At 44.0% G+C, this 27,515-nt stretch overlaps 1 protein-coding gene across 9 annotated transcripts in view; it reads left to right on the forward strand.

The window, feature by feature from the left end:
- Positions 1 to 1,144: 1,144 nt before the first annotated feature.
- LOC138664668 (keratin, type I cytoskeletal 13-like) overlaps positions 1,145 to 27,515 on the forward strand; it is an 87,258-nt gene continuing 60,887 nt past the window's right edge. For 5 of the 9 annotated variants that reach the window (XM_069751564.1, XM_069751565.1, XM_069751566.1 and 2 more), the window contains exon 1: positions 1,650 to 2,034. In XM_069751564.1, the coding sequence (XP_069607665.1) occupies positions 1,681 to 2,034 (354 nt within the window). In that variant the 5' untranslated portion in view covers positions 1,650 to 1,680. The other 4 variants (XM_069751569.1, XM_069751573.1, XM_069751570.1 and 1 more) reach the window with 3 other exon arrangements.

Genomic DNA, 27,515 nt, shown 5'->3' on the forward strand with positions numbered 1-27,515 from the left:
ATGTCTGGAGACACAAAGTGACTACAGACTTATAGCTTAAACCGAGACACCTCCTTTAAGGGCAGGTGCAGACATCCGTATATTCTCTCAATGCAGAGAATTAGACAAGTTATGCAAATCACACTACGATCAGACTGTGATCTGATCCTCCAGGCTGACGACAAGACTGAGAAAAATATTTTCCATTTTCTCCATTCTGTCGGTCTGTGGAAATCGGATTGCAATCAGATGTCACCCAAGTGCATTGCAATGGTTGACTTGCATGGCCGAGTGCTATCAGAATATTGGATCAAACTCGGGCATGTGACAATTATTTTTTTCCTTGGACTGGCTCTGTTCGAGGAAAAAATTGGACATGTGAGCAGCACATCAAATTAACATTGGTCCGAGTGACGATCCAATGTTTTGTCAGATTGTCCTTGGACCAAAAATATAGTCTTCTGCAAGAGCCCTCAGGGTTATGTGTGTAGGCAAACATGTCAATCAGTGAGCACACTGCATGTGCTGCACTTTATATTGTTAAAGGCAGCAGAGTTATAAGATACAAGGTAAGCGCACACTGACAGCGCACCTGATGCATATTTGCCTAGTAACAATGTATGGTAAGAACACTCTGCCATGGCGGCACTTTTGGTGTCAATGAATGCCTCTGACAGTGCTCCCAAGAGACTGTCGCTCTTTAATATGAACACTAACTATCCATTGTTCTATCCTTACCTAGGTCAGGGCAAGTTAATCCCATGACCGGTCAGAGAATGCTGTTAGCCATGCTCCATTGGTAAGACCAAAATAATTGCAGTAAATAAAATTGCCCAAAGCTCTGGAAATGTGTGGTGGATAAAAAATCTAATATTAAGGGAAGTAGCAGGAATAAATTCGTAGCAAAACCTCGCCGTTTTTCGTCAGATTACAGGTCCTCTTTACGAGTGCACCAGCGCAGCACCGCTCATCTCTGTAGAAGTGTCAGATTAATGTTTGCACAAGTCTGAACAGCTGCATATTTGCTCATTATTATGCTCTTTCAATGTCTACAAAAAGTAGAGAAAGAAAATCTCACATCGGAATAGTACTGTAATTAGTATACTCTGTAAATAATAAGCCATGTACTCAAGAAAAACAGGAACCCTGGACTGCTTCCCAGTCATTCCTGTGCTGTTAGTTCTCACAGTCTGAAGGTATTTCGAGGCGGTCATACCTCATGAGTAGAGGCACAGGTGAGACAATCCGGCTACACAGAACATAAGAATGAGCTCCATTATTCTCTGAGCCTCCTGGTCCAGAGTCAACATGACTTGACCCGAGGGAATGTCTTCCTATACTTCTTCTGGTGAGTCTGTTTAACCCCTTGAGTATGTGTATGTATATCAGGTACTGTATTTACTATCTTTATAGCCACTGGCATTTCAGGAATTTCTCACAACCCCCTTAAGAATTTTCTGCCAAGCCAAAGTAAAGCTGTTCTGCAAGTAATCTTGTACTGCAGAGCTGCCGATCCCGCAAGTCAAATTAAGGAAAATAAATAGCAGGGAAAAGATTATTTGGAGCCCAAGGTGAGTGAAATCTGAGCCGCGAGACATGGTTCACAGGCTAAACCAATAACATGCAGTTAAAGTAAAGCCACGAGACTTCCTTATTTCAGGTTACTATGGGAGCTGGTTAATCACACATTAGATAGTCACCATGCCCTACAGTAGTAGGTCTGCACTCATGTCATGTGGGGATTCTTCTAAACCTACATCTTACCCTATGTCTTTCAGACGATTTGATGCTTTAGGATTGAGAAGAAAACTCCAAGATAACGGACGTAGGCTGAGCCATGTGGATACCATGGCCAGTGGAAACGTTTCCAGTCCAAACCAGAAAGATGTCTTGATAGGTTTGAACAGTCGTCTGGCTTCATATCTTGAAAAAGTAAAGACACTGGAAGAGTCCAACCACAAACTTGAACTACAGATCCAACAAGTTTCTGAGAAGCGGGTGGTATGCCGAGACAACAGTCACCATTGGAAGACCATTGCTGAACTCGAAAATCAGGTGAGATATCACAGGTTCTTCATCTTTTATCCATCGTAAGGTATTCCATATCATGAAAATTTTTATTGCATGGTAGGCCCTAATGCCCTCCTGTTTTCTAGGGTTATATGCATATGTAAGTCAATGATGGAGACTGAAGAAGGACCAGTATATATTAATCATATGTTGGCAAATGTATTATCCACATAAAGTGACCTTGATGTACCATAGTTGTCAATACCAAGTTCTGTGCCAAAAATCTGCACAACCATTCAACTCAAAACAAGCTAGAATTATAGGATGCAATAAAAAGCTTTACGTTGACTTTTGAAATTTGTGGTACGTTCTACTGAAAGACCACTTATGGTTTACCATATAGTGCTATTAAAGAGAATGATATAGTGGGGGTCATGGATGCAAGTTCTAAATGCCACAGGTAGACTGACACCCTGTCCAGTTTTTACAAGTAGTACATCTCAGCCCTGCTTTTGAGCCATTGGGGTGGATACTTTTTAAATAAATGATTTCACATCCAGAACTTATCTTTTCAAGGAGATTCTCTGACCCTCAAGAATAGGTTCAGGCTTTCAATATTAAACCTACGGTTTGTGATACTCACCTTACAATTTAGAAGAATTCAGATGAACAAATGTGTCCCCTTCCATTACATGTTTTAATATGGAGGTATTCTTATTAGAAGCATTGCTTATAATGGAGATAATATTGTCCTTTATAATGGCACAATACAGAAATAATAAAAGTGCCCGAAGGTCAATAACAAGGAATTTAGAACTTTGTATGCCACCATACTTTGCAGAGTGCATTGACTCCAAGCTGGTACTGTTATATGTCCAGCATTAGAATGGAGATAAACAGTCTGTTGCGAAGAGCAACCAGTAGATTTTTAAAGCAATTATTTACTAAATTGAGAAAGAGATATAAAATCAGAATTAAACACCGTAAAGCAAAGTATATGTGACATACTCAACTTGTAAGGATTTAATACTAATTTTTGTAGGCATTCTCAAACCCATGGAAAGCATGGAGGAGGAAAAATTAATGTTTATTTGCTGGAGTCAAAAATATTTCCAACATTGGAGATCAAAGAGATTGCATGACCTGGGCTTTAATAAAAAACAACATTAACCTTTTGAAAGTGTTTTACTCTGTGCAGCCAGAATTCCCATAGGGTTATCCACTAATGAGGGGCACCATTGTGTTCCTTCTAGGTGTGATATACATGGCTGTTTTTCAATATCAAGCAAAACAATAGAATAGCAGCTGTTTTGAAGCCTGTGGTTTACCACTGAACTAGGGCGTGCACGCCATACAGGCAGTAGACCGAAGTTAGGGTTCGGGGGGAGCATAGGACTTGTGGAGTAATACTTAGTGTACACATCCGAGACATTGGACGGCATAAACCATAAATGTTTCTTAGGTGTATATTCCACCTATAAGGGCTGCAACGTTACAGTGAAAACCATACTTTAAAAGCCGATGTATAGATGGCCTGAGAGGGCCGTCCTCTCATAGAAGCCCTTTAATGTCTCATACAGTGATTTATGGAGTGCTAAAAAGGGGTCAAGAAATCTTATTTTCTCAATGGCACAGTAGTTATATGCCTAGTTTCCACGCCTGCATCACTTCCAGCCACGTTTCATTTTTGCAATGATCGTTGCCAATGACATCTTAAGTGCCTCACATTTCCATCATCTGCTTTACCTTCTTAACATAAACTCCCCATCTGCATAGGTGCCACATCCTTCCCCCTAAAAAAACTGTGCTGAGTAGATTTTGTCCTCAATCAGTAATAGTGCCCCAGAAAATAACAGTGCATGGATTCTGGCCCTAGCATTAATTGGTGCTTCATACAATACCTAGAACAAGATGTTGCCAACAAAAATAAGTCAAATCCGAGTCATAAGCCAAAAACCATTAAGGGTTCAGCCATAGTGCTAACCAGAGTGCCCGTAGAGCGCCCTGTGTGGCACTCAAGCACAGAGCTCCCACATTGCCCCCAGTATAGTGCCCCCATAATTAATCTCAAAATAATTATTTTAGATTTTCCTGTAAAGTGCCACACAGCATTCCCCTAAAGTAACACAAACCACTGATTTATTAGGCCTGCTTATATAGTACAAGACAACATACTGCGAAGTCCCAATGGGTCTCGCAATCTAAATTCCTTACCAGTAATCAGAGTACCAAGTGGAAAACCAAAGAAACCCATACATACAAGCTTCATGCAGATGTCCTTGGAGGGATTTCAACTTTGGACCCCAGTGCTACAATAGTGCTAACAACTCAGTCACCTTGCTGCCCAAAATATGACTTTTTGAGGTGCCCTCTCTGTAGCTGTTGCTCGATTCTACTCATGGCGTGGCCCTCAAGTGGGGAATGACTCTACACACACATTCCAATGCTTATATTGTGGCCCCACCTATTCCATAGTGGTGGGACACATACTCCAGGAATTGTTCTGATCAGTGATCGCCTGTTGCCTCTTTTCCATCTTCATTGGCTGCTTTAGCCCCAGTATGTGATGTCTGTTATGGGGCACAATACTCTGCACTCAGTTTTCTGCGCAATGAGGACGTGGAGCTCGACAGAGATCTGGGGAATCTGGAAAATCCCAGGGATGAACCCCACGTGTCAGATGCTAACAACAACCCTGACTCATAACCAGCTTTGCAAATAAAACAGTCCTGTAAGTAGTTGCAGACTATAGACAGACTGTACATCAAGGGGGCAGACATACAGCCGGTGGAACTGCATCGGGGCCCGCAGGTGGAGGTGAGGCCCCGCATACTGCCCATGGCAGCAGAGTTTGCAGCCACCATGGGGCCACTGAGTCAAGATTATGGGTGGGAGTGAGTGGTGCCTGGTGACATGCAGCACCGGACCCTCTCACTCCCTCCCGTAATCATGTGGATACCAGAGCTGGGGAGAGAGTGCAGGAGTTCAAAAAGGAGGCGTGTCATCTGTGTCGGACTGGGGTGCCAAGGGCCCACCACCAGTAACATTGACTTTGGGTGGGCCAAGATTTCACCTGCATGCAAATATTACACGACCCACCTTGACAAATTTACCAATATCTCTCTATTATAATTAACTGGGAAGTTTGGTGAATGAATGATGAGATGCTGCTTTTTTCTGTACAGAGTGAATCAAGTGAATTATGCCAAGTACTGCCCATACAGTGGGGTTGGGAGCTCAGATCTGCACAGGGGCACACCGGGGGATTCCCCTGTTCCCCTATGGGCCAGTCCATGCCTGCGTGTCATGCAGGGAGATGCTGGCCAATGAACGCTTTCCCGACCAGACTGATGAGAACGCTCACTGGCTGCCGTCTCTGTCCTCCTGCATGGAGCATCCCAATGGTGAGTGCTCATCTGTAGTCAGGGGGCCCGGGCACACAGCACAGGACGTAGGGGACAACATTGGAGGAAGAATAGGACTTATATAAGAATACGTCTTCTGCTCCCTCCACTGTGCCATTCCTAGCAGGCTGCAGCATCTCACAGAGAAGAGGTTGGGTGAGGAGGGCTCACTTCAGTGGACAGCACAGCCTCAGCAGGGAGCTAAAAAACCTCTCTGCTCTATGTCCCCAACAGTGGGCCCTGCAGTCCTCTCAAGCTGATCTCTGAGCTATGAGGCTGATCTCCTCCACAGCTCATCTGAACAGAACATCTGATATCATAGATTAATATGTGTGTGTTTGTATATGTACATACAGTATGTGTATGTACAGTATGTATAGTATAATGTGAGTATCTATGTGTGTGAATGTATGTGTATATCTGTGTGTACGGTATATGTGTGTGTATGTATGTGCGGTATATGTGTGTATGTATGTATGGTATACAGTGGGGGAAAAGTGGGGGGAAAAGTATTTACTCAGCCATCAATTGTGCAAATTCTCGCATTTAAAAAGATGAGAAAGGCCTATAATTGACATCATGGAACGGTAGACCACAACTATGAGTGTCAAAATGAGAAAAGAAATCCAGAAAATCACCCTGTTTGATTTGGCAAGATTTATTTTGAAAATTATGTTGGAAAATAAGTATTTGGTCACCTAAAAAATGCAAGACCTGTAACTTCTTCTTTAGGAGGCTCCTCTGTCCTCCACACATTACCTGTAGTAATGGCAACTGTTTGAATTTGTTACCAGTTTAAAACATACCTGTCCACAACCCCAAACAGCCAGAATCCAAACTCCACTATGGTGAAGACCAAAGAGCTGTCGAAGGACACCAGAAATAAAATTGGAGCCCTGCACCAGGCTGGGAATACTGAATCTGAAATAGGCAAGCAGCTTGGTGTGATGGAAACAAATTGTGGGAGCAATAATAAGAAAATGGATGACATACAAGACCACTGATAATCTCCCTCGAACAACATCTATCCCTTATCCTCTCCCTCTCTCCCTCCCTCCTCTCCCTCCCCCCCTCCTAAAATCAATATATAATTTAATATCCTAAAAAAGATGTACTGTTTTAATATACAGGACATTAAGCTTACAATGTTTCTACATGTCAAACCATTTGTTATAATATGTTATAATATGTTATAATTTGGACTGTATTCGCAATCTCAACCTATGTGAATTTACAAAAAGTTTTACAAAGAGAAATTTCAAAATGATTAATAAAAATTATTTGAACAGATAATCTCCCTCGATCTGGTGCTCCACGCAAGTTCTCACCCCGTGGGGTCAAAATGATCACAAGAACGATAAGTAAAAATCCCAGAATCACACAGGGGGACCCAGTGAATGACCTGCATAAATCTGGGACCACTGTAACAAAGGCTACCATCAGTAACACACTACGCTGCCAGGGACTCAGATCCTGCAGTGCCAGACATGTACCCCTGCTTAAGTCAGTACATGTCCGGGCCCATCTGAAGTATGTTAGAAAGCCTTTGGATTATCCAGAAGTGTATTGTGAGAATGTCATATGGCCTGATGAAACCAAATTAGAACTGTTTGGTAGAAACAAAACTCGTCGTGTTTGGAGGAGACAGAATGCTGAGTTGCATCCAAAGAACACCATACCTACTGTGAAGCATGGGGGTGGCAACATCATGCTTTGGGGCTGTTTCTCTGCAAAAGGACCAGTACGATTGATCCGTGTACATGAAAGAATGAATGGGGCCATGTATCATGAGATTTTGAGTGCAAACCTCCCTCCATCAACAAGGGCATTGAGGATGAAACGTGGATGGGATCTTTCAGCATGGTAATGACCCCAAGCATACCACCATGTCAATGAAGGACTGGCTTCATAAGAAGCATATGAAGGTCCTGGAGTAGCCTAGCCAGTCTCCAGATCTCAACCTCATAGAAAACCTTTGGAGGGAGTTGAAAGTCTGTGTTGCCCAGCGTAAGGCCAAGACATCACTGCTCTAGAGATCTGCATGGAGGAATGGGCCAACATACCTCCAACAGTGTGTGCCAACCATGTGAAGACTTACAGAAAATGTTTTACCTATGTCATTGCCAACAAAAGATAAATAATAAAATATCGAGATAAACTTTTGTTAATGACCAAATACTTATTTTCCAATATAATTTGCAAAATAAATCTTGCCAAATCAGACAAGGTGATTTTCTGGATTTGTTTTTTCATTTTGACTCTCATAGTTGTGGTCTACCTATGATGTCAATTACAGGCCTCTCTCTTTTTTAAGTGGGAGAACTTGCACAATTGGTAGCTGACTAAATAGTACTGTATGTGTATGTATCTGTTTATGTATGTACGGTGTGTATGTGTGTGTGTGTGTGTGTATGTACAGTGGGTATGGAAAGTATTCAGACCCCTTTTAATTTTTTACTCTTTGTTTCATTGCAGCCATTTGGTGAATTCAAAAATGTTTATTTTTTTTCTCATTAATGTACACTCTGCACCCAATCTTGACTGAAAGAAAAACAGAAATGTAGTAATCTTTGCAAATTTAATAAAAACTAAAAACTGAAGTATCACATGGTCATAAGTATTCAGACCCTTTGCTCAGACACTCATATTTAAGTCACATGCTGTCCATTTCCTTGTGATCCTCCTTGAGATGGCTCTACTCCTTCATTGGAGTCCAGCTGTGTTTAATAAAACTGATAGGACTTGATTTGGAAAGGAACACACCTGTCTATATAAGACCTCACAGTTCACAGTGCATGTCAGACCAAATGATAATCATGAGGTGAAAGGAACTGGCCAGGTAGCTCAGACAGAATTGTGGCAAGGCACAGATCTAGCCAAGGTTACCACAGAATTTCTGCAGTGCTCAAGGTTCTTAAGAGCCCAGTGGCCTCCATAATCCTTAAATGGAAGAAGTTTGGGACCACCAGAAGTCTTCCTAGACCTGGCCATCCAGCTAAACAGAGCAATTGTGGGAGAAGAGCCTTGATGAGAGAGGTAAAGAAGAACCCCAAGATCGCTGTGGCTGAGCTCCAGAGATACAGTAGGGAGATGGGAGAAAGTTACACAAAGTCAACTATAACTGCAGCCCTGCACAAGTTGGGCCTTTATGGCAGAGTGGCCCGACGAAAGCCTCTCCTCAGTTCAAGACATATGAAAGCCCACATAGAGTTTGCTAAAAAACACATGAAGGACTCTCAGACTATGAGAAGTAAGATTCTATGGTCTGATGAGATGAAGAGAGACCTTTTTGGTGATAATTCTAAGCGGTATGTGTGGAGAAAACCAGGCACTGCTCATCACCTGCCCAAAACAATCCCAACAGTGAAACATTGTGGTGGCAGCATCAGGCTATAGGGGTGCTTTTCAGCTGCAGGGACAGGATGACTGATTGTCAATGAAGGAAATATGAATGCAGCCAATTACAGAGATATCCTGGATGAAAACCTCTTCCAGACGGCTCTGGACCTCAGACTTGGCTGAAGGTTCACCATCCAAAAAGACAATGATCCTAAGCATACAGCTGAAATAACAAAGGAGTGGCTTCACAACAACTCTGTGACCATTCTTGACTGACCCAGAAGGAGCAATGACCTAAACCCAATTGAGCATCTCTGGAGAGACCTGAAAATGGCTGTCCACCAACCTTCACCATCCAACCTGAAGGAACTGGAGAGGATCTGCCAGGAAGAATAGCAGGGAATCCCCAAATCCAGGTGTGAAAAACTTGTTGCATCATTCCCAAGAAGACTCATGGCTGTACTAGCTCAAAAGGGTACTTCTAGTCAATACTGAGCAAAAGGTCTGAATACTTATGACGTTGTGATATTTAAGTTTTACTTTTTTAATAAATTTGAAAAAATTACTGCATTTCTGTTTTTTTCAGTCATGATGGGATGCAGAGTGTACATTAATGAGAAAAAATTAACTTTTTTGAATTTACCAAATGGGTGCAATGAAACAGAGTGAAAAATTTAAAGGGGTCTGAATACTTTCCGCACCCACTGTATACAGTATATGGTGTATGTCTGTGCGATATTTGGATATGTATGTGTTAGATGTCGAGTTCCAGCCGCTGCACAGAGGAAATCTCGAACCACCTCCGCTGCAGTCTCTCATTCTCCTCCAGCCACAGTGGAGCCTGCTCAGCAGAGACGTCAGTCCCAGCACCTGGCTCAGGCAGATACTGTGCGTTTGGGTACTGCTGCCCTTCCAAGTTCAGTCATTATAACCAGCACTGATCAGAGGCTAGCAGGCGCTCCTGGGACTAAGTCCTGCTTTTCTTCTTCTGAGCATGCCCAAGGGAAGACCTCTCATTGGAAGTCGGGGGTCACATGCTCAGGTCCTCTGGCAGCTCCTATTGGACCACTAGGAAGGTCCCGGAGAGCTACAGCTATAAAAGGTTCGCATGGCCGCACGGCCGTGCACTAGTATAAACCTGTTATCGTGTGTGTATGCCTGTTCTGGTGATTGCTCTTTAATCATTCCCATTCCTAGTGTTGTTGAATGCTCAAGAACGTTGGAGCTACCTAGCGTCTGACAGTGCTATCCTAAACACAAGAGCATGATCCTTACTGCGTCTAACCAGCAGTGACTGCAAGTGCGGCGCCGTGCGCAGTTAGTGCACTTTCCTAGCCCTAGTTAGGGTAGATAGTGGCGTCCGCCAGAGCGGTGCTGTACGCACTCTGCGCGGTTATCTTTAATTAGTCCTGACAACCAGTCAGTGTAGGGTGGGAACTCCCGCTTGATCTCAGCATCTGACTCAGGGCGTCCTCAGACGCGGGCTCAAAAGCCACCGAGGGTAAGAGCAAGATCAATCACCAGCACAGTGGGGGTGAATTTCAGGGAACCCACCAGCGTTCATCTGCTGCACCCTATGACTGCTAACAGGGCACAGCGTTTCCTTTGTGTCCCTGCGACTCTGTGAAGCAACAGAGTTTGCATCAGTTCATACCGAGTGACATAACCCACGTTTATTCTGGCGTAGTACCACCATATAGTGCCGCTATTACCCAGCAGCAGGTTCCATCTCTGCACGGTGGACAGTATGTGTATACTATGTGTATATAAGTGTTTGTGTATGTATGGTATATGTGTTTGTACAGTGTATGTGTGTGTGTATGTACGATATATTTGTATGTATGTATGGCATATATGTGTATGAATGTATGGTGTTGGTGTATGTATGGTGTATGTGTATGTATATATGGTGTATGTATATATGTGTACAGTTTGTATATACTATAAGTGTATATAAGTGTTTGTATGTATGGTATGTTTACAATACCACAAAGAAAGCGGTGTACTAGTCCCAAATGGTATAAAATGTAAACTTTATTGAAATGCAAATTCAAAGGTCAAACAAAGGCAGTAAAGAGTTAAAAATCGGCAGCACATCAGTAATTAAATAATGGGGGGACAAGGTGGCATCACATTACAGCAGTATAGATCAAATGTAATTTAGTACTCCATTAAAACTAACAGGCGTTTTAGGGGTTAAGTTTCTGCCTCTGCACAGGGGGAATCTCGGGCCATCTCCGCTGCGGTCTCCCATTCTTCTCCTGCCGCAGTGGAGCTTGCTCAGCGGAGACGTTGATCCCAGCGTCTCGCTCAGTCTGACTCTGTGCTTAGAGTTTCTGCTGCATTTCCTGCTTCTCCCATTGAAGTCAGTGCTGGGCAGCGGCGAGCGGACGCTTCTGGGGCTAAGTCCTGCTTTTCACATTCTGAGCATGCCCAGAGTAAGATCTCTCAGTGGAGATCGAGGGTCACATGATCAGATACTGCAGCTAAGGTCCTTGTAGCTGCTAGGACTAAATCCTGCTTTGCACTCTGAGCATGCCCAGGGCGAGATTTCTCAGTGGAGATCCAGGGTCACATGCTCAGGTGCTGCAGCACTCCATTGGTCCTTCTTTGGAAGGTCCTAAACATGCTGCAGCTATTTAAGCCTCGCATGGCCGCACGGCCATGCGCTAGTATTGTCTTTTGTAAATGTGTGTGTGTTGTGAGTGAAAGTCGTTCTTTAAAATCCCCTCCCTATTGTATGACTGCTTGCGGAAGGTGGGTGATTGCTACCTAGCGCCCGACTTAGCCATCAGCACGGTACATACATTACAGCGTCTTATTGCTGTGACCGCCAGTGCGGCACCGTGCGCTTTCTCTGCGCTTTCCTAACCCAAGTCTGGGTGGATAGTGGCGTCCGCCAGTGCGGCACCGCACGCACTCTCGTGCCTCTAAAATATATTCTCTTGGTGCGGTACCGCGGCCCTGTGACTCAACAGGGTTCGCTTCCTTCACACTGGGTGAAGTTAACCCAAGTGTGTATTCATATTGTACCGCCATCTCGTCCGTCTCTACTAGCAGCAGGGTTTTCACCTGCACGGTGGACCTCGGACGGCGAATGCACCTAATACCATTACACCTTATACTTGGTGCGTTCCGCCAGTCCTAACATAATACTAGCGCCAAGGTCTGGCTAGTAATGACGGACGATCAGCGTTCACAGCGGTACATCCAGCAGCTGGAGGGAAGATTGGCGGCTCTTGAGCGTTCAACCTCAGCTGTGGATGTTACTGCTGTCGCTGTTCAGGCTGCAAGTGTGGCTGCAGCTACCTTGTCCACTGTCACCCCTGTACCGACGCTATCTCGCCTCCCGCTACCAGAGAAATTTTCTGGTGACAGTAAGTCCTGTAGGGGTTTGGTGAGTCAGTGCTCAATACATCTCGAGCTTCTGGCCTCTCGTTTCCCTACAGAGCGGGCTAAGGTGGGCTTTATCATTTCTTTATAGTCGGACAGGGCGTTGCAGTGGGCTACGCCGCTGTGGGAGCGTGGCGATCATGTGGTGCAGAGTGCTCCGTTATTCCTGAGCACTCTGAAACAGGTCTTTTTAGGACCTCGTGTCACCCATGATACGGTGCTCCAACTGTTGGCATTGACTCAGGGCTCGTCCTTGGTCAGCCATTTTGCCGTCCACTTCTGCACCCTAGCATCTGAGCTGGAGTGGTCGGATAAGGCCCTTATTCCTATATTTTGGAGGGGGCTGGCTGACCATGTTAAGGACGCCCTGGCCACTAGGGAGATTCCCGCCACACTGGAAGAGTTAATAACAGTGTCTACTCGTATTGACCTCCGTTTTCACGAGCGGAGGTTAGAACGAGCCCAGTGTAGGCAGAGGTTTCGGCTGGCTCCCACCTTCGCCAAACCTTTAGAGTCTCCAGTCCAGGCTCCTGAGTCCCATGAGCCTATGGTAGTGTCACGAGCGGGATCTAAGTCCCCGACCGCTCGTGCACTCCAGGTTTGTCATGTTTGCCAACAGTCAGGACATCTTGCCACCAGATGTCTCCAGCGGTCGAGGAAACGTCAGCGTCTAGTGGTAGTAGGTGGAGGTGCACTAGACACGGCGATGTTTGCCTCCAAATTGTCCTTTAAGGGGACAATAACATTAGGCTCTTCCTCCCACTCGGTAGAGCTCTGCGTGGATTCTGGGGCGGAGGGCAATTTTATGTCTTCTGCCTTCGCCCAACGTCACGCAATACCCCTGGTTATGCTACCTCAACCAGTAACGGTACGAGTGGTGAATGGGTCGACACTGCCCGCACAGATAACACATCAGACCATCCCTTTTACTCTGTCCATGTCACCATCCCATCAGGAGATTATATCTCTGCTCATCATTCCTGAGGGGATTGATGAGGTCCTGTTGGGGATACCTTGGTTACGGTACCGCTCTCCTCACATCGAGTGGTCCTCAGGCAGAATTCTGGGATGAGGTGAATCATGTGGGGGTAGGTGTCACCGAGAGCGCGTTCAGGTTGCTACTACGGAGGTATCCGCAGATCTATCCTCTCTCCCCAAGCAATATTGGTCGTATGCAGACGTGTTCTCCAAAAAGGCGGCAGAGACCCTTCCGCCCCATCGCCCCTATGACTGTCCGATTGATCTCTTGCCTGGTGCTGAGCCTCCCCGGGGTCGAGTCTATCCATCATCTCTCCCGGAGACGGGAGCAATGTCTCAGTACATTCAAGAGAATCTGGCAAGAGGGTTCATCAGGAAGTCAGTGTCACCTGCTGGGGCAGGGTTCTTTTTCGTGCAGAAGAAGAATGGGGAACTACGTCCATGCATAGACTACAGGGGTCTTAACGCTATCACCGAATCTCGGGCCATCTCCGCTGCGGTCTCCCATTCTTCTCCTGCCGCAGTGGAGCTTGCTCAGCGGAGACGTCGATCCCAGCGTCTCGCTCAGTCTGACTCTGTGCTTAGAGTTACTGCTGCGTTTCCTGCTTCTCCCATTGAAGTCAGTGCTGGGCAGCGGCGAGCGGACGCTTCTGGGGCTAAGTCCTGCTTTTCACATTCTGAGCATGCCCAGAGTAAGATCTCTCAGTGGAGATCGAGGGTCACATGATCAGATACTGCAGCTAAGGTCCTTGTAGCTGCTAGGACTAAATCCTGCTTTGCACTCTGAGCATGCCCAGGGCGAGATCTCTCAGTGGAGATCCAGGGTCACATGCTCAGGTGCTGCAGCACTCCATTGGTCCTTCTTTGGAAGGTCCTAAACATGCTGCAGCTATTTAAGCCTCGCATGGCCGCACGGCGATGCGCTAGTATTGTCTATTGTAAATGTGTGTGTGTTGTGAGTGAAAGTCGTTCTTTAAAATCCCCTCCCTATTGTATGACTGCTCGCGGATGGTGGGTGATTGCTACCTAGCGCCCGACTTAGCCATCAGCACGGTACACACATTACAGCGTCTTATTGCTGTGACCGCCAGTGCGGCGCCGTGCGCTTTCTCTGTGCTTTCCTAACCCAAGTCTGGGTGGATAGTGGCGTCCGCCAGTGCGGCACCGCACGCACTCTCGTGCCTCTAAAATATATTCTCTTGGTGCGGTACCGTGGCCCTGTGACTCAACAGGGTTCGCTTCCTTCACACTGGGTGAAGTTAACCCAAGTGTGTATTCATATTGTACTGCCATCTCGTCCGTCTCTACTAGCAGCAGGGTTTTCACCTGAACGGTGGACCTCGGACGGCGAACGCACCTAATACCATTACACCTTATACTTGGTGCGTTCCGCCAGTCCTAACAAGGCGCTCCTATACAAAGCGTATATGACCAACCAGTGGCAATAAGGAGAACATAACCAAGCATACAGAGCACTTAATTGAGAAATGGAAACATACCATATAATCATGAACGCTGAGCTGTGAGCCACGTCGTCCCCAGAGGGTTACAACCACCGTGTCTTTGTGCGATGCAGAAAAGGTGAATGGATGGACTCTACATGTCTAGTTCCCACCGTGAAGCATGGAGGAGGAGGTGTGATGTGTGGGGGTGCTTTGCTGGTGACACTGTTGGGGATTTATTCAAAATTGAAGGCATACTGAACCAGCATGGCTACCACAGCATCTTGCAGCGGCATGCTATTCCATCCGGTTTGCATTTAGTTGGAACATAATTTATTTTTCAACAGGACAATGACCCCAAACACACCTCCAGGCTGTGTAAGGGCTAATTGACCAAGAAGGAGAGTGATGTGGTGCTACGCCAGATGACCTGGCCTCCACAGTCACCAGACCTGACCCCATTCGAGATGGTTTGGGGTGAGGTAACATAGTAACATAGTAACATAGTAAGGCCGAAAAAATACATTTGTCCATCCAGTTCAGCCTATATTCCATCATAATAAATCCCCAGATCTACGTCCTTCTACAGAACCTAATAATTGTATGATACAATATTGTTCTGCTCCAGGAAGACATCCAGGCCTCTCTTGAACCCCTCGACTGAGTTCGCCATCACCACCTCCTCAGGCAAGCAATTCCAGATTCTTACCGCCCTAACAGTAAAGAATCCTCTTCTATGTTGGTGGAAAAACCTTCTCTCCTCCAGACGCAAAGAATGCCCTCTTGTGCCCGTCACCTTCCTTGGTATAAACAGATCCCCAGCGAGATATTTGTATTGTCCCCTTATATACTTATACATGGTTGTTAGATCGCCCCTCAGTCGTCTTTTTTCTAGACTAAATAATCCTAATTTCGCTAATCTATCTGGCTATTGTAGTTCTCCCATCCCCTTTATTAATTTTGTTGCCCTCCTTTGTACTCTCTCTAGTTCCATTATATCCTTCCTGAGCACCGGTGCCCAAAACTGGACACAGTACTCCATGTGCGGTCTAACTAGGGGTTTGTACAGAGGCAGTATAATGCTCTCATCATGTGTATCCAGACCTCTCTTAATGCACCCCATGATCCTGTTTGCCTTGGCAGCTGCTGCCTGGCACTGGCTGCTCCAGGTAAGTTTATCATTAACTAGGATCCCCAAGTCCTTCTCCCTGTCAGATTTACCCAGTGGTTTCCCGTTCAGTGTGTAATGGTGATATTGATTCCTTCTTCCCATGTGTATAACCTTACATTTATCATTGTTAAACCTCATCTGCCACCTTTCAGCCCAAGTTTCCAACTTATCCAGATCCATCTGTAGCAGAATACTATCTTCTCTTGTATTAACTGCTTTACATAGTTTTGTATCATCTGCAAATATCGATATTTTACTATGTAAACCTTCTACCAGATCATTAATGAATATGTTGAAGAGAACAGGTCCCAATACCGACCCCTGCGGTACCCCACTGGTCACAGCAACCCAGTTAGAGACTATACCATTTATAACCACCCTTTGCTTTCTATCACTAAGCCAGTTACTAACCCATTTACACACATTTTCCCCCAGACCAAGCATTCTCATTTTGTGTACCAACCTCTTGTGCGGCACGGTATCAAACGCTTTGGAAAAATCGAGATATACCACGTCCAATGACTCACCGTGGTCCAGCCTATAGCTTACCTCTTCATAAAAACTGATTAGATTGGTTTGACAGGAGCGATTTCTCATAAACCCATGCTGATATGGAGTTAAACAGTTATTCTCATTGAGATAATCCAGAATAACATCCCTCAGAAACCCTTCAAATATTTTACCAACAATAGAGGTTAGACTTACTGGCCTATAATTTCCAGGTTCACTTTTAGAGCCCTTTTTGAATATTGGCACCACATTTGCTATGCGCCAGTCCTGCGGAACAGACCCCATCGCTATAGAGTCCCTAAAAATAAGAAATAATGGTTTATCTATTACATTACTTAGTTCTCTTAGTACTCGTGGGTGTATGCCATCCGGACCTGGAGATTTATCTATTTTAATCTTATTTAGCCGGTTTCGCACCTCTTCTTGGGTTAGATTTGTGACCCTTAATATAGGGTTTTCATTGTTTCTTGGGATTTCACCTAGCATTTCATTTTCCACCGTGAATACCGTGGAGAAGAAGGTGTTTAATATGTTAGCTTTTTCCTCGTCATCTACAACCATTCTTTCCTCACTATTTTTTAAGGGGCCTACATTTTCAGTTTTTATTCTTTTACTATTGATATAGTTGAAGAACAGTTTGGGATTAGTTTTACTCTCCTTAGCAATGTGCTTCTCTGTTTCCTTTTGGCAGCTTTAATTAGTTTTTTAGATAAAGTATTTTTCTCCCTATAGTTTTTTAGAGCTTCAATGGTGCCATCCTGCTTTAGTAGTGCAAATGCTTTCTTTTTACTGTTAATTGCCTGTCTTACTTTTTTGTTTAGCCACATTGGGTTTTTCCTATTTCTAGTCCTTTTATTCCCACAAGGTATAAACCGCTTACAGTGCCTATTTAGGATGTTCTTAAACATTTTCCATTTATTATCTGTATTCTTATTTCTGAGGATATTGTCCCAGTCTACCAGATTAAGGGCATCTCTAAGCTGGTCAAACTTTGCCTTCCTAAAGTTCAGTGTTTTTGTGACTCCCTGACAAGTCCCCCCAAGTGAAAGACAGGTGAAACTGTACAATATTGTGGTCACTATTTCCTAGATGTCCGACCACCTGCAGATTTGTTATTCTGTCAGGTCTATTAGATAGTATTAGGTCTAAAAGTGCTGCTCCTCTGGTTGGATTCTGCACCAATTGTGAAAGATAATTTTTCTTGGTTATTAGCAGAAACCTGTTGCCTTTATGGGTTTCACAGGTTTCTGTTTCCCAGTTAATATCCGGGTAGTTAAAGTCCCCCATAACCAGGACCTCATTATGGGCTGCAGCTTCATCTATCTGCTTTAGAAGTAGACTTTCCATGATTTCTGTTATATTTGGGGGTTTGTAACAGACCCCAATGAGAATTTTGTTACAATTTTTCCCTCCATGAATTTCGACCCATATGGACTCGACATCCTCATTCCCTTCGCTAATATCCTCCCTTAAAGTGGACTTTAGACAAGAGTTTACATAGAGACAAACCCCTCCTCCTCTCCGATTTTTACGATCCTTTCTAAACAGACTGTAACCCTGTAAGTTAACTGCCCAGTCATAGCTTTCATCTAACCATGTCTCGGTTATTCCCACTATGTCAAAGTTACCTGTAGATATTTCTGCTTCTAGTTCTTCCATCTTGTTTGTCAGGCTTCTGGCGTTTGCGAGCATGCAGTTTAGAGGATTTTGTTTTGTTCCAATCTCTTTGCTGTGGATTGTTTTAGAAATGTTCTTACCTCCCTTCTGAGTATGTTTTCCTGGTTCTTCTTTGTTCGAGTCTAATGTTTTTCTTCCCGTCCCCTCTTCTCCTAGTTTAACGCCCTCCTGATGAGTGTAGCGAGACTTCTGGCGAATGTGTGTTTCCCAGGTTTGTTGAGGTGTAGTCCGTCTCTGGCGAGGAGTCCATCGTACAAGTAATTCACACCGTGGTCCAGGAATCCGAATCCTTGTTGTCTGCACCATCGTCTTAGCCAGTTGTTCGCATCAAGGATCCTGTTCCATCTCCTGGTGCCATGCCCGTCTACTGGAAGGATAGAAGAAAAAACTACCTGTGCATCCAGTTCCTTTACTTTCTTCCCCAACTCTTCAAAGTCCTTGCAGATTGTCGGTAGGTCCTTCCTTGCCGTGTCATTGGTGCCAACATGTATCAGAAGAAATGGGTGGATGTCCTTGGAGCTGAAGAGCTTTGGTATCCTATCGGTCACATCCTTGATCATTGCACCTGGAAGGCAGCATACTTCTCTTGCGGTTATGTCCGGTCTGCAGATGGCTGCTTCTGTGCCTCTCAGTAGGTAGACCGCAGAGTGAAGGCAAAAGGGCCAACAAGTGTTATGCATCTCTGGGAACTCCTTCAAGATTGTTGTAAGACCATTCCTGGTGACTACCTCTTGAAGCTCATCAAGAAAATGCCAAGAGTGTGCAAAGCAGTCATCAAAGCAAAAGGTGGCTACTTTGAAGAACCTAGAATATAAGACATAATTTCAGTTGTTTCACATTTTTTTGTTAAGTATATAATTCCACATGTGTTAATTCATAGTTTGATTCCTTCAGTGTGAATGTACAATTTTCATAGTCATGAAAATACAGAAAAATCTTTAACCCCTTTACCTCCAAGGGTGGTTTGCACGTTAATGACCGGGCCAATTTTTACAATTCTGACCACTGTCCCTTTATGAGGTTATAACTCTGGAACGCTTCAACGGATCCTGATGATTCTAATTTTGTTTTCTCAAGACATATTGTACTTCGTGATACTGGTAAAATTTCTTTGATATTACCTGCGCTTATTTGTAAAAAAAAAACAAACGGAAATTTGGTGAAAATTTTGAAAATTTTGCTATTTTCCAAATTTGAATTTTTATGCCCTTAAATCACAGAGATATGTCACACAAAATACTTAATAAGTAACATTTCCCACATGTCTACTTTACATCAGCACAATTTTGGAACCAAAATTTTTATATGTTAGAGAGTTATAAGGGTTAAAAGTTGACCAGCAATTTCTCATTTTTACAACACCATTTTTTTTATGAACCACATCACATTTGAAGTCACTTTGAGGGGTCTATGTGATAGAAAATATCCAAGTGTAACACCATTCTAAAAACTGCACCCCTCAAGGTGCTCAAAACCACATACAAGAAGTTTATTAACCCTTCAGGTGTTTCGCAGGAATTTTTGGAATGTTTAACAAAAAAATGAACATTTAACTTATAAATAAATAATAATAATAACTTTTCTTCACAAAAAGTTTACTTCAGCTCCAATTTTTTTATCTTACCAAGGGTAAGAGGAGAAATTGGACCCCAAATGTTGTTGTGCAATTTGTCCTGAGTACGCTGATACCCCATATGTTGGGGTAAACCACTGTTTGGGTGCATGGCAGAGCTTGGAAGGGAAGGAGCGCCAGTTGACTTTTTAATGCAAAATTGACTGGAATTGAGATAGGACGCCATGTCGCGTTTGGAGAGCCCCTGATGTGCCCAATTATTGACACCCCCCACAAGTAACACCATTTTGGAAAGTAGACCCCCTAAGGAACTTATCTAGATGTGTCGTGAGCACTTTGACCCACCAAGTGCTTCACAGAAGTTTATAATGTAGAGCCGTAAAAATAAAGAAATCATATTTCTTCATAAAAATTATCTTTTTGCTCCAAATTTTTTATTTTCCCAAGAGTAAAAGAAGAAATTGGACCTCAAAAGTTGTTGTGCAATTTGTCCAGAGTACGCTGATACCCCATATGTAGGGGTAAACCACTGTTTGGGCGCATGGCAGAGCTCGGAAGGGAAGGAACGCCATTTGACTTTTCAATGCAAAATTGGCTGGAATTGAGATTGGACGCCATATCGCATTTGGAGAGCCTCTGATGTGCCTAAACAGTTGAAACCCCCCAATTCTGACTGAAACCCTAACCCAAACACACCCCTAACCCTAATCCCAACCCTAATCACACCCCTAACTCCAACACACCCCTACCCTAATCCCAACCATAACCGTAACCACACCCCTAACCCTGACACACCCCTAAAACTAATCCCAACCGTAAATGTAATCCAAACCCTATCCCTAACTTTAGCCCCATCCCTAACTTTAGCCCCAACCCTAACTTTAGCCCCAACCCTAACTTTAGACCTAACCCTAACTTTAGCCCCAACCCTAACTTAAGCCCGAACCCTAACTTTAGCCCCAACCCTAACTTTAGCCCCATCCCTAACTTTAGACCTAACCCTAACTTTAGTCCCAACACTAACCCTAACTTTATCCCCAACCCTAACCCTAACCCCAACCCTAACTTTAGCCCCAACCCTAACCTTAACCCTAAGGCTGGGTTCCCATTGCGTTATGGGAACGCGCTTAACGGACAGCGTTGCACGGCGAAATTAACGCCGTGCAACGCGTCCGTTAGCGCGCCCATTCTTGGCAATGGGAACGCGCAGCACTAGCGCGTGACATGTTCGGCACGCGCTAGCGACGCGCCGGTGTTTCCTGGCGCGCCGCGGACGCTGCTTGCAGCGTCCGAGGCGCGCCCGCGGTCCGTTCCCCGCTCTCGCAGATCGGGGATCTGCGAGAGCGGGGACGTTACCGCGACCCCAGGACGCGGCCCCATTAAAAACATTGCGTTAGCGCAACCCGCTAGCGCTAGCGCTAAACGGGTTGCACTAACGCAATGTGACCCTAGCCTAATGGGAAAATGGAAATAAATACATTTTTTTATTTTATTATTTTTCCCTAACTAAGGGGGTGATGAAGGGGGGTTTTGATTTACTATTTATAGCAGGTTTTTTAGCAGATTTTTATGATTGGCAGCTGTCACACACTAAAAGACGCTTTTTATTTTATTTGGTAAAATTGATAAAGCAGTTTTATTTTCCGGATCATTATTATTACAGCGATACTTCATTTATATCTTTTTTTATGTTTTGGCACTTTTGTACGATAAAAACTATTTTATATAAAAAATAATTATTTTTGCATTGCTTTATTCTGAGGACTATACCTTTTTTATTTTTTCACTGATGACATTGTATGGTGGCTTCTTTTTTGCTGGACAAGATGACGTTTTCAGCGGTACAATGTTTTTTATATCCCTCTTTTTGATCGCAAGTTATTCCACATTTTGTTCGGCGGTATTATAATAAAGCGTTGTTTTTTGCCTAGTTTTTTTTTTTTTTTTTATAAAGAAATGTATTTATTGGAACAATATTTTTTTTTTCTTTAGTTAGTATTTTATTTTTTTTTTACACATGTAAATATGTAAATATTATTATTTTTTTTAACTTGTTTACTTTGTCCTGGGGGAGACATGACTATATAGTGTCAGATCGCTGATCTGACACTTTGCAGTGCACTGTGTCAGATCAGCGATCTGACAGGCACTGCAGGGAGGCTTGCTGGCGCCTGCTATGAGCAGGCGCTTGCAAGCCACCTCCCTGTAGGACCCAGAAGGAGCCCCGTTGCCATTTTGGATCTGGGGCCTGTAGGGAGGAGGAGAAGGTAGGAGACCCTCGGAGCAACGCGATCACATCACGTTGCTCTGAGGGTCTCAGGGAAGCAAGCAGGGAGCCCCCTCCCTGCGCAATACTTCCCTATGCTGCCAGAATGCTGCGATCATGTTTGATCGCAGTGTTCCAGGGGTTAATGTGCCAGGAGCGATAGTCAGCTGACACCCGGCCCCGATCGGCCACGCTCCCCCCGTGTGCGCGCGTGATAGGTGATGACGTACTATCCCATCGGTGGTCATACGGGCCCATACCATCTCGACGGGATAGTAAGTCATATGTCAGAAAGGGGTTAAATGAGAAGGTGTGTCTAAACTTTTGGTGTGTACTGTATGTGTGTGTGTATGTACGATATATATGTGTGCATGTATGTACGGTATATGTGTGTATGTATGGTATGTGTATGTACGCTATATGTGTGTGTATACATGTTCGGTATATTTACTGTATATAGGATGTTTGTGTGATCCATCAGATCATGGATGACTTGCTGATTACTGGGGATTCGACCACTGGGCCCCCCCAGCTCTATTCATATAGAGCTGCAGAGAGCTGCAGTCGGCTATTTCCATCATTCCATAGAAAATTAATAGAGCAGATACCAGATGATACAGATACGAGACATATAATATAAATATATATATGGTCGGGCTCTGCCGGTTCCAGCAGTAATCACAAAACCACGAGGAGGCGCTCTGCACACTTGCTGTCATATGCCAACTACAGAGTCTGCCATGTCTGCAGTGTTCTATTCACTGACAGCCAACACTAGTTGTCACCTGACAACTGATATATATCTACTGTGTCAAGTACAAAAAGAACACAGCACCGCCGGCTTCACTGGGTCCGTACGCCTGAAGTGCAATATACAGACTAGAGCTGTGCCATGGGATCTCGGGTGCTCCTCAGAAAAATCATGTGAATACTGTCCATCAGAGGAAAGAAAAATAGGTAGCACTCACCGATCCTTAAAATTCATCCTTTATTCAGTTACGATTAAAAAGTCTTCATGGCCCATAAGTGTGAAGGCAGGAGTGTGCAGGTGCTGACGACGGCCGTTTCGCGCTGCTATAGTGCTTCAATCCGCACACAGTGAGCAGGAACTTCCTGGTTGTTTTTTTTACAGTGAATCATTGGCAATACAACACTATTGCTGGAGACAGAAACTCATGCACTATTAAACAGTACTAAACAGTAGTTGCTGCAATATATACAATAATAAGCATTATTCCAACAGGCAGGCACCATAACTGCAGGAGCAGATTGCAACAACAGGAGATTTTTCATCAAGACTATGATCAGAGTTGCTTTATTTTTCATTTTCAAAGCATTGTAAAAATAAAAAAAAAACATGGCTTAGAATGTGGATATAGCCTTCCAGTGACATCAGAATGTCATATTATTATTGCTATCAAACAATACAATACACAGTGAGCATCAGCAGATAAAGCAATATTCATGCAGATAATCTAATGCATTCAAAGCAGTGAGTAAACAGAACAAGCCATCTTTTCATGCTCAATGCTATTTTCATCTGTATGAAAATGACAAACCCTAGTGTTAGGTCTATTCACACGTGGTGTCTGGCCAGATAACAGCACTAAAATCAGACGTCTGATTGAGGCCTATCTGCAGTTTGCACGGATCACACTCGTACCTATGATAGTCTATGGGTCGTTCACATGAATGATGCTTTGCTGACCGAGTTGTCAGCGCCGGCGGACAATCATGGAGACATGTCTGATTTTAATTTGAGGGTTGGATCAAAATAAGTAATATAAGTCGATGAATGCTTCAAAAAATTGTGTCACACTCGGATCACATTGGTCCATGTTAAGGAAAAGTCTGAATGAGGCCTTACTAGCTGACATATCTGTAGTTCTGACGTCAATAAAACATGGCCAAAACGCTTGAAATCAAACACACCAGGGGGTGCAAAATATATTTCACCAGGGCAAGCCACACAAGCAATGCTAAAGCTAATAATCATCTGATCATCATTTTGCTGCTATATGTAATACAAAATGTGCAGTGTATATATCATATATATACAGTATTTATATCCATATACAAACACACAGTACAGACCAAAAGTTTGGACACACCTTCTCATGTAAAGATTTTTCTGTATTTTCATGACTCTGAAAATTGTACTTTCACACTCAAGGCATCAAAACTATGAATTAACACATTTGGAATTATATACGTAACAAAAAAGTGTGAAACAACTGAAAATATGTCTTATATTCTAGGTTCTTCAAAGTAGCCACCTTTTGCTTTGATGACTGCTTTTCACACTCTTGGCATTCTCTTGATGAGCTTCAAGAGGTAGGGAATGTGGGAGGGAGAATATCTCCCCCCTGCAGGTCTGCCAGGACCTGTGTGATGTCAGAATCATATGATTAGTGACATGATGGAGGAGTCACAAAGTCTAGGTTTAAATGGCTGACTGACAGAGCTTTCAGTGTTCAGGAGGAGTCTGGAGAGAGATTGCTCCAGGAAAGTGTATGCTTTCCATATATGCTGATCCTTGTTAGGAGAAGGGCTGTGTTTCTCTTTCTTTCTTTGTTTTACTGTTTTTGCCCAGAGGGCTGTGTTACTTTACAAAAGCTTGGTTTATGCTATCTTCAATAAACCAAGCACCTTCTTAAAGAGACAGTGTTCCCATTATACCTCTGTATACAGCTGAGTGAGCCGCTCTACCATACTATCCATACTAATATATATAGACAGTTGTGCTCAAAAGTTTACACACCCGGGCAGAATTTATGCTGTCTTGGCCTTTTTTCAGAGAATATGAAAGATAACACCAAAACTTTGTCTCCACTCATGGTTAGTGGTTGAGTGAAGCCATTTTTTTGTCACACTACTGTGCTTTCTCTTTTTAAATCAAAATGACAACCCAAAACATACAAATGACCCTGATCAAAAGTTCACATACTCCATTTCTTAATACCGTGTATTACCCCCTCTAACATCAATGACAGCTTGAAGTCTTTTGTGGTAGTTGTGGATGAGGTTCTTTATTTTCTCAGATGGTAATGTGACGCCCAAGAGACCGGGATACCCAGCACCGGACCAATGGGGTCTGTCTCTTGAGGGGGATGTCACGGGTGGCTTGACCCGGTGCTGTGGCCTCAGGCAATGCACAGTGTAAGGGGTATCGTGAGGGGACAGGCACTTACTTGATCAGCAGCAGGTTCTCCCAGCGGCGATGATCCCGATCCTGGATAGATGGCTATTGTCCAAATGAAAGACTGAGGCACTGAAACGTTTAACCAGTTTACTTTAACATAAAAGGATTTACAACCAGTCCTGTCACCGGAGTCTGTATGGGAACTCTAAGTTACTTTGACCCTGCCGGGGTCTTCGCCTCTTATTGTGCGCAATTTCTGTGTGGCCCTGCTGCTGTATGTGAACTGGCTGCCGGCCCAATCTGTCCCCTCCGGGTCCTGGTTCGACGGGCAACCCGAGTCCTTTTATCGGCTTACCCCCTCCGGGAGTACGGCTGAACTCTGTGTCTGTTGCTGCGTCCGGCCCTAGTGAAGCTGATATCACCTCACGTTTTTCCGGTTGCTGTATTATATATAATGAATACAGCCACGGATCCGGTATCCGTCTTTGCGCCTGTTCTGGGTAGTGATTAATGCTACCCGGTTCTCACAATGTCCCTTTTCTCTGTCCCTCTTCTCCTCAGGCCGGTGATTTGGGCCTGGAAACCGTCATAGGGCTGTTAGAAATTCAGCTGTATGACCTCTCACTATCAGCTCCTTAGCCCAACTGCCATTTCTTCTCTCAGACCAGAATGGATTAAGGGGAGTCTCTGGAGCTCCTCCTTCTGGCCGGAGGTGGTAGTGCAGTCTTGCTATTTTAGTATTTGTGTCTAGTGTCAGTAACTATTTTTATGGCAAATACCCCTAGGGGTGCCACATTCCCCCTTAGTTAAGAACAGTACTCCGGGACTGTGGGACGATAACATTTTGAAATAACAATTAATAGGTACAGAGTCTTAAAAATGAAAAGTTACAAAAACCACTCAAGGAAACAAAAATAGAGTTCTGTAAAAAGTCACTTCAAATAGCATCCATTAATACAGTTCTACCCTTGAAGGTACTCAATATAAAGTCTAAAGAAAGTTCAAAAAGAGCAAAAAGCAAAGTTCAAAAAGCAGTCTTTCCGGAGCTTTGATTTAGTGCCTCCGGGCTGATAACAAGTTCAAGAATATGCAAGAAGTTCATACAGACAAGTCTCTGTAGGTACTGGGCTTAAACGTTGCAGACTGATAACAATGACTATACTACATTTTCTGTTTAACTATATACGGCATAACATATATACAATTCACATTATGAGCTTTATAGTTGGTAATCTGCATACCTGGCCGGTAATTGACCCTGGGTACTACGCTGTGATCTACGTAATAGCGGTATCTCTTCATGTGGAGTACTACTGTCTACTGCGGATGTAGTATCTGCCCGCTCTGCTAAAGATAATTCCATAACTATGGAGTTGGCAAATCCACCGTGAATGGGATTACTCTTTTCAGGAATCTGTTCTTCCTGGCCTGGAACCTCCTGTAGTACGGGGTCAGCCTCTTCCTGTCTTGGGACTTCTGGTATTGGGTTCGGTGTTGGATAAAAGGCCACCATGGGAACCACTACTGCACCATGGTATGTTAGTAGGGTTTTGGGAAAGTCTCCTATACAGGTGTGATACACTTCCTCTTCTTTTTCCTTTACTGGTTGAACCTGTATGGGTTGAATAACTTCTGGTTCTGGCTGGACAACGTCTGGCTCTTTCAATGCTTCCGGACATAATTTAAGATTGTCTCTTGACACTAGTACAGATGTTAAGCCTCCGTTTTTGCTAATGAGACACATTTTAGGATTATCCACTCTTGTTGGTAAAACTGTGTAGGGTACGGCTTCCCACTGATTGTCCAGTTTATTGGTTCGACGATTTCTCTTGAGCACTTGGTCACCCGGTCTTAATGGGGTCGCTAGAGCATTCTGGTTGAAAGTTCGCTCTTGTCTTTCTCTAGTTTGCTGAAGGCTTCTTTCCACACTCTCTTGCACTTGGCGATACTGCTTTTGCCATATGATATCCCAATTGGAGTCTTGAACTTCTGCGTCTGGTTTCAGAATTCCCATTTCTAGATCGATTGGTAATTGGCCGGGTCTTGCACGCATATGATAAGCTAGGGTGCAGTTGGTGGAGCTCACCGGGACATGATTATACAGATCCACCAAGTCAGGCAATTTCTCTGGCCATTGATTCCTTTCTGTCTCAGGTAAAGTCTTTAGTAGGTCTATTACAATATGGTTCATCTTCTCGCATAAGCCGTTTGTTTGTGGATGATAGGCCGTCGTCCTGATCTTTTTGCAACCATACATATTACAGAATTCTCTGAAGATCTCTGATTCAAAGGCTGTACCTTGGTCGGTGAGAACCTGTTCCGGATATCCATGGGGTCTACAAAAGTACGTTTGGAACGCTTTGGCTGCTGTTTTTGCTGTCAGATCTTTTACGGGTACTACTACCAAGAAGCGTGAATAATGGTCCACGATGGTCAAGGTATAGACATAGCCGGACCGACTTGGTATTAACTTCACGTGGTCTACAGCTACAAGTTCAAGTGGTTGTTTGGTGATTATGGGCTGCAGTGGTGCTCTTTGGTTCTTTTGATCGTTTCTTCTGAGGTTGCACGGGCCACAATTTCTGCACCACTGTTCGACTGATTTTCTCATCCCGAACCAATAAAATCTTT

The sequence above is a fragment of the Ranitomeya imitator genome, chromosome 2 (assembly GCF_032444005.1).
Source record: "Ranitomeya imitator isolate aRanImi1 chromosome 2, aRanImi1.pri, whole genome shotgun sequence".
NCBI classification, from domain to species: Eukaryota; Metazoa; Chordata; class Amphibia; order Anura; family Dendrobatidae; genus Ranitomeya; species Ranitomeya imitator.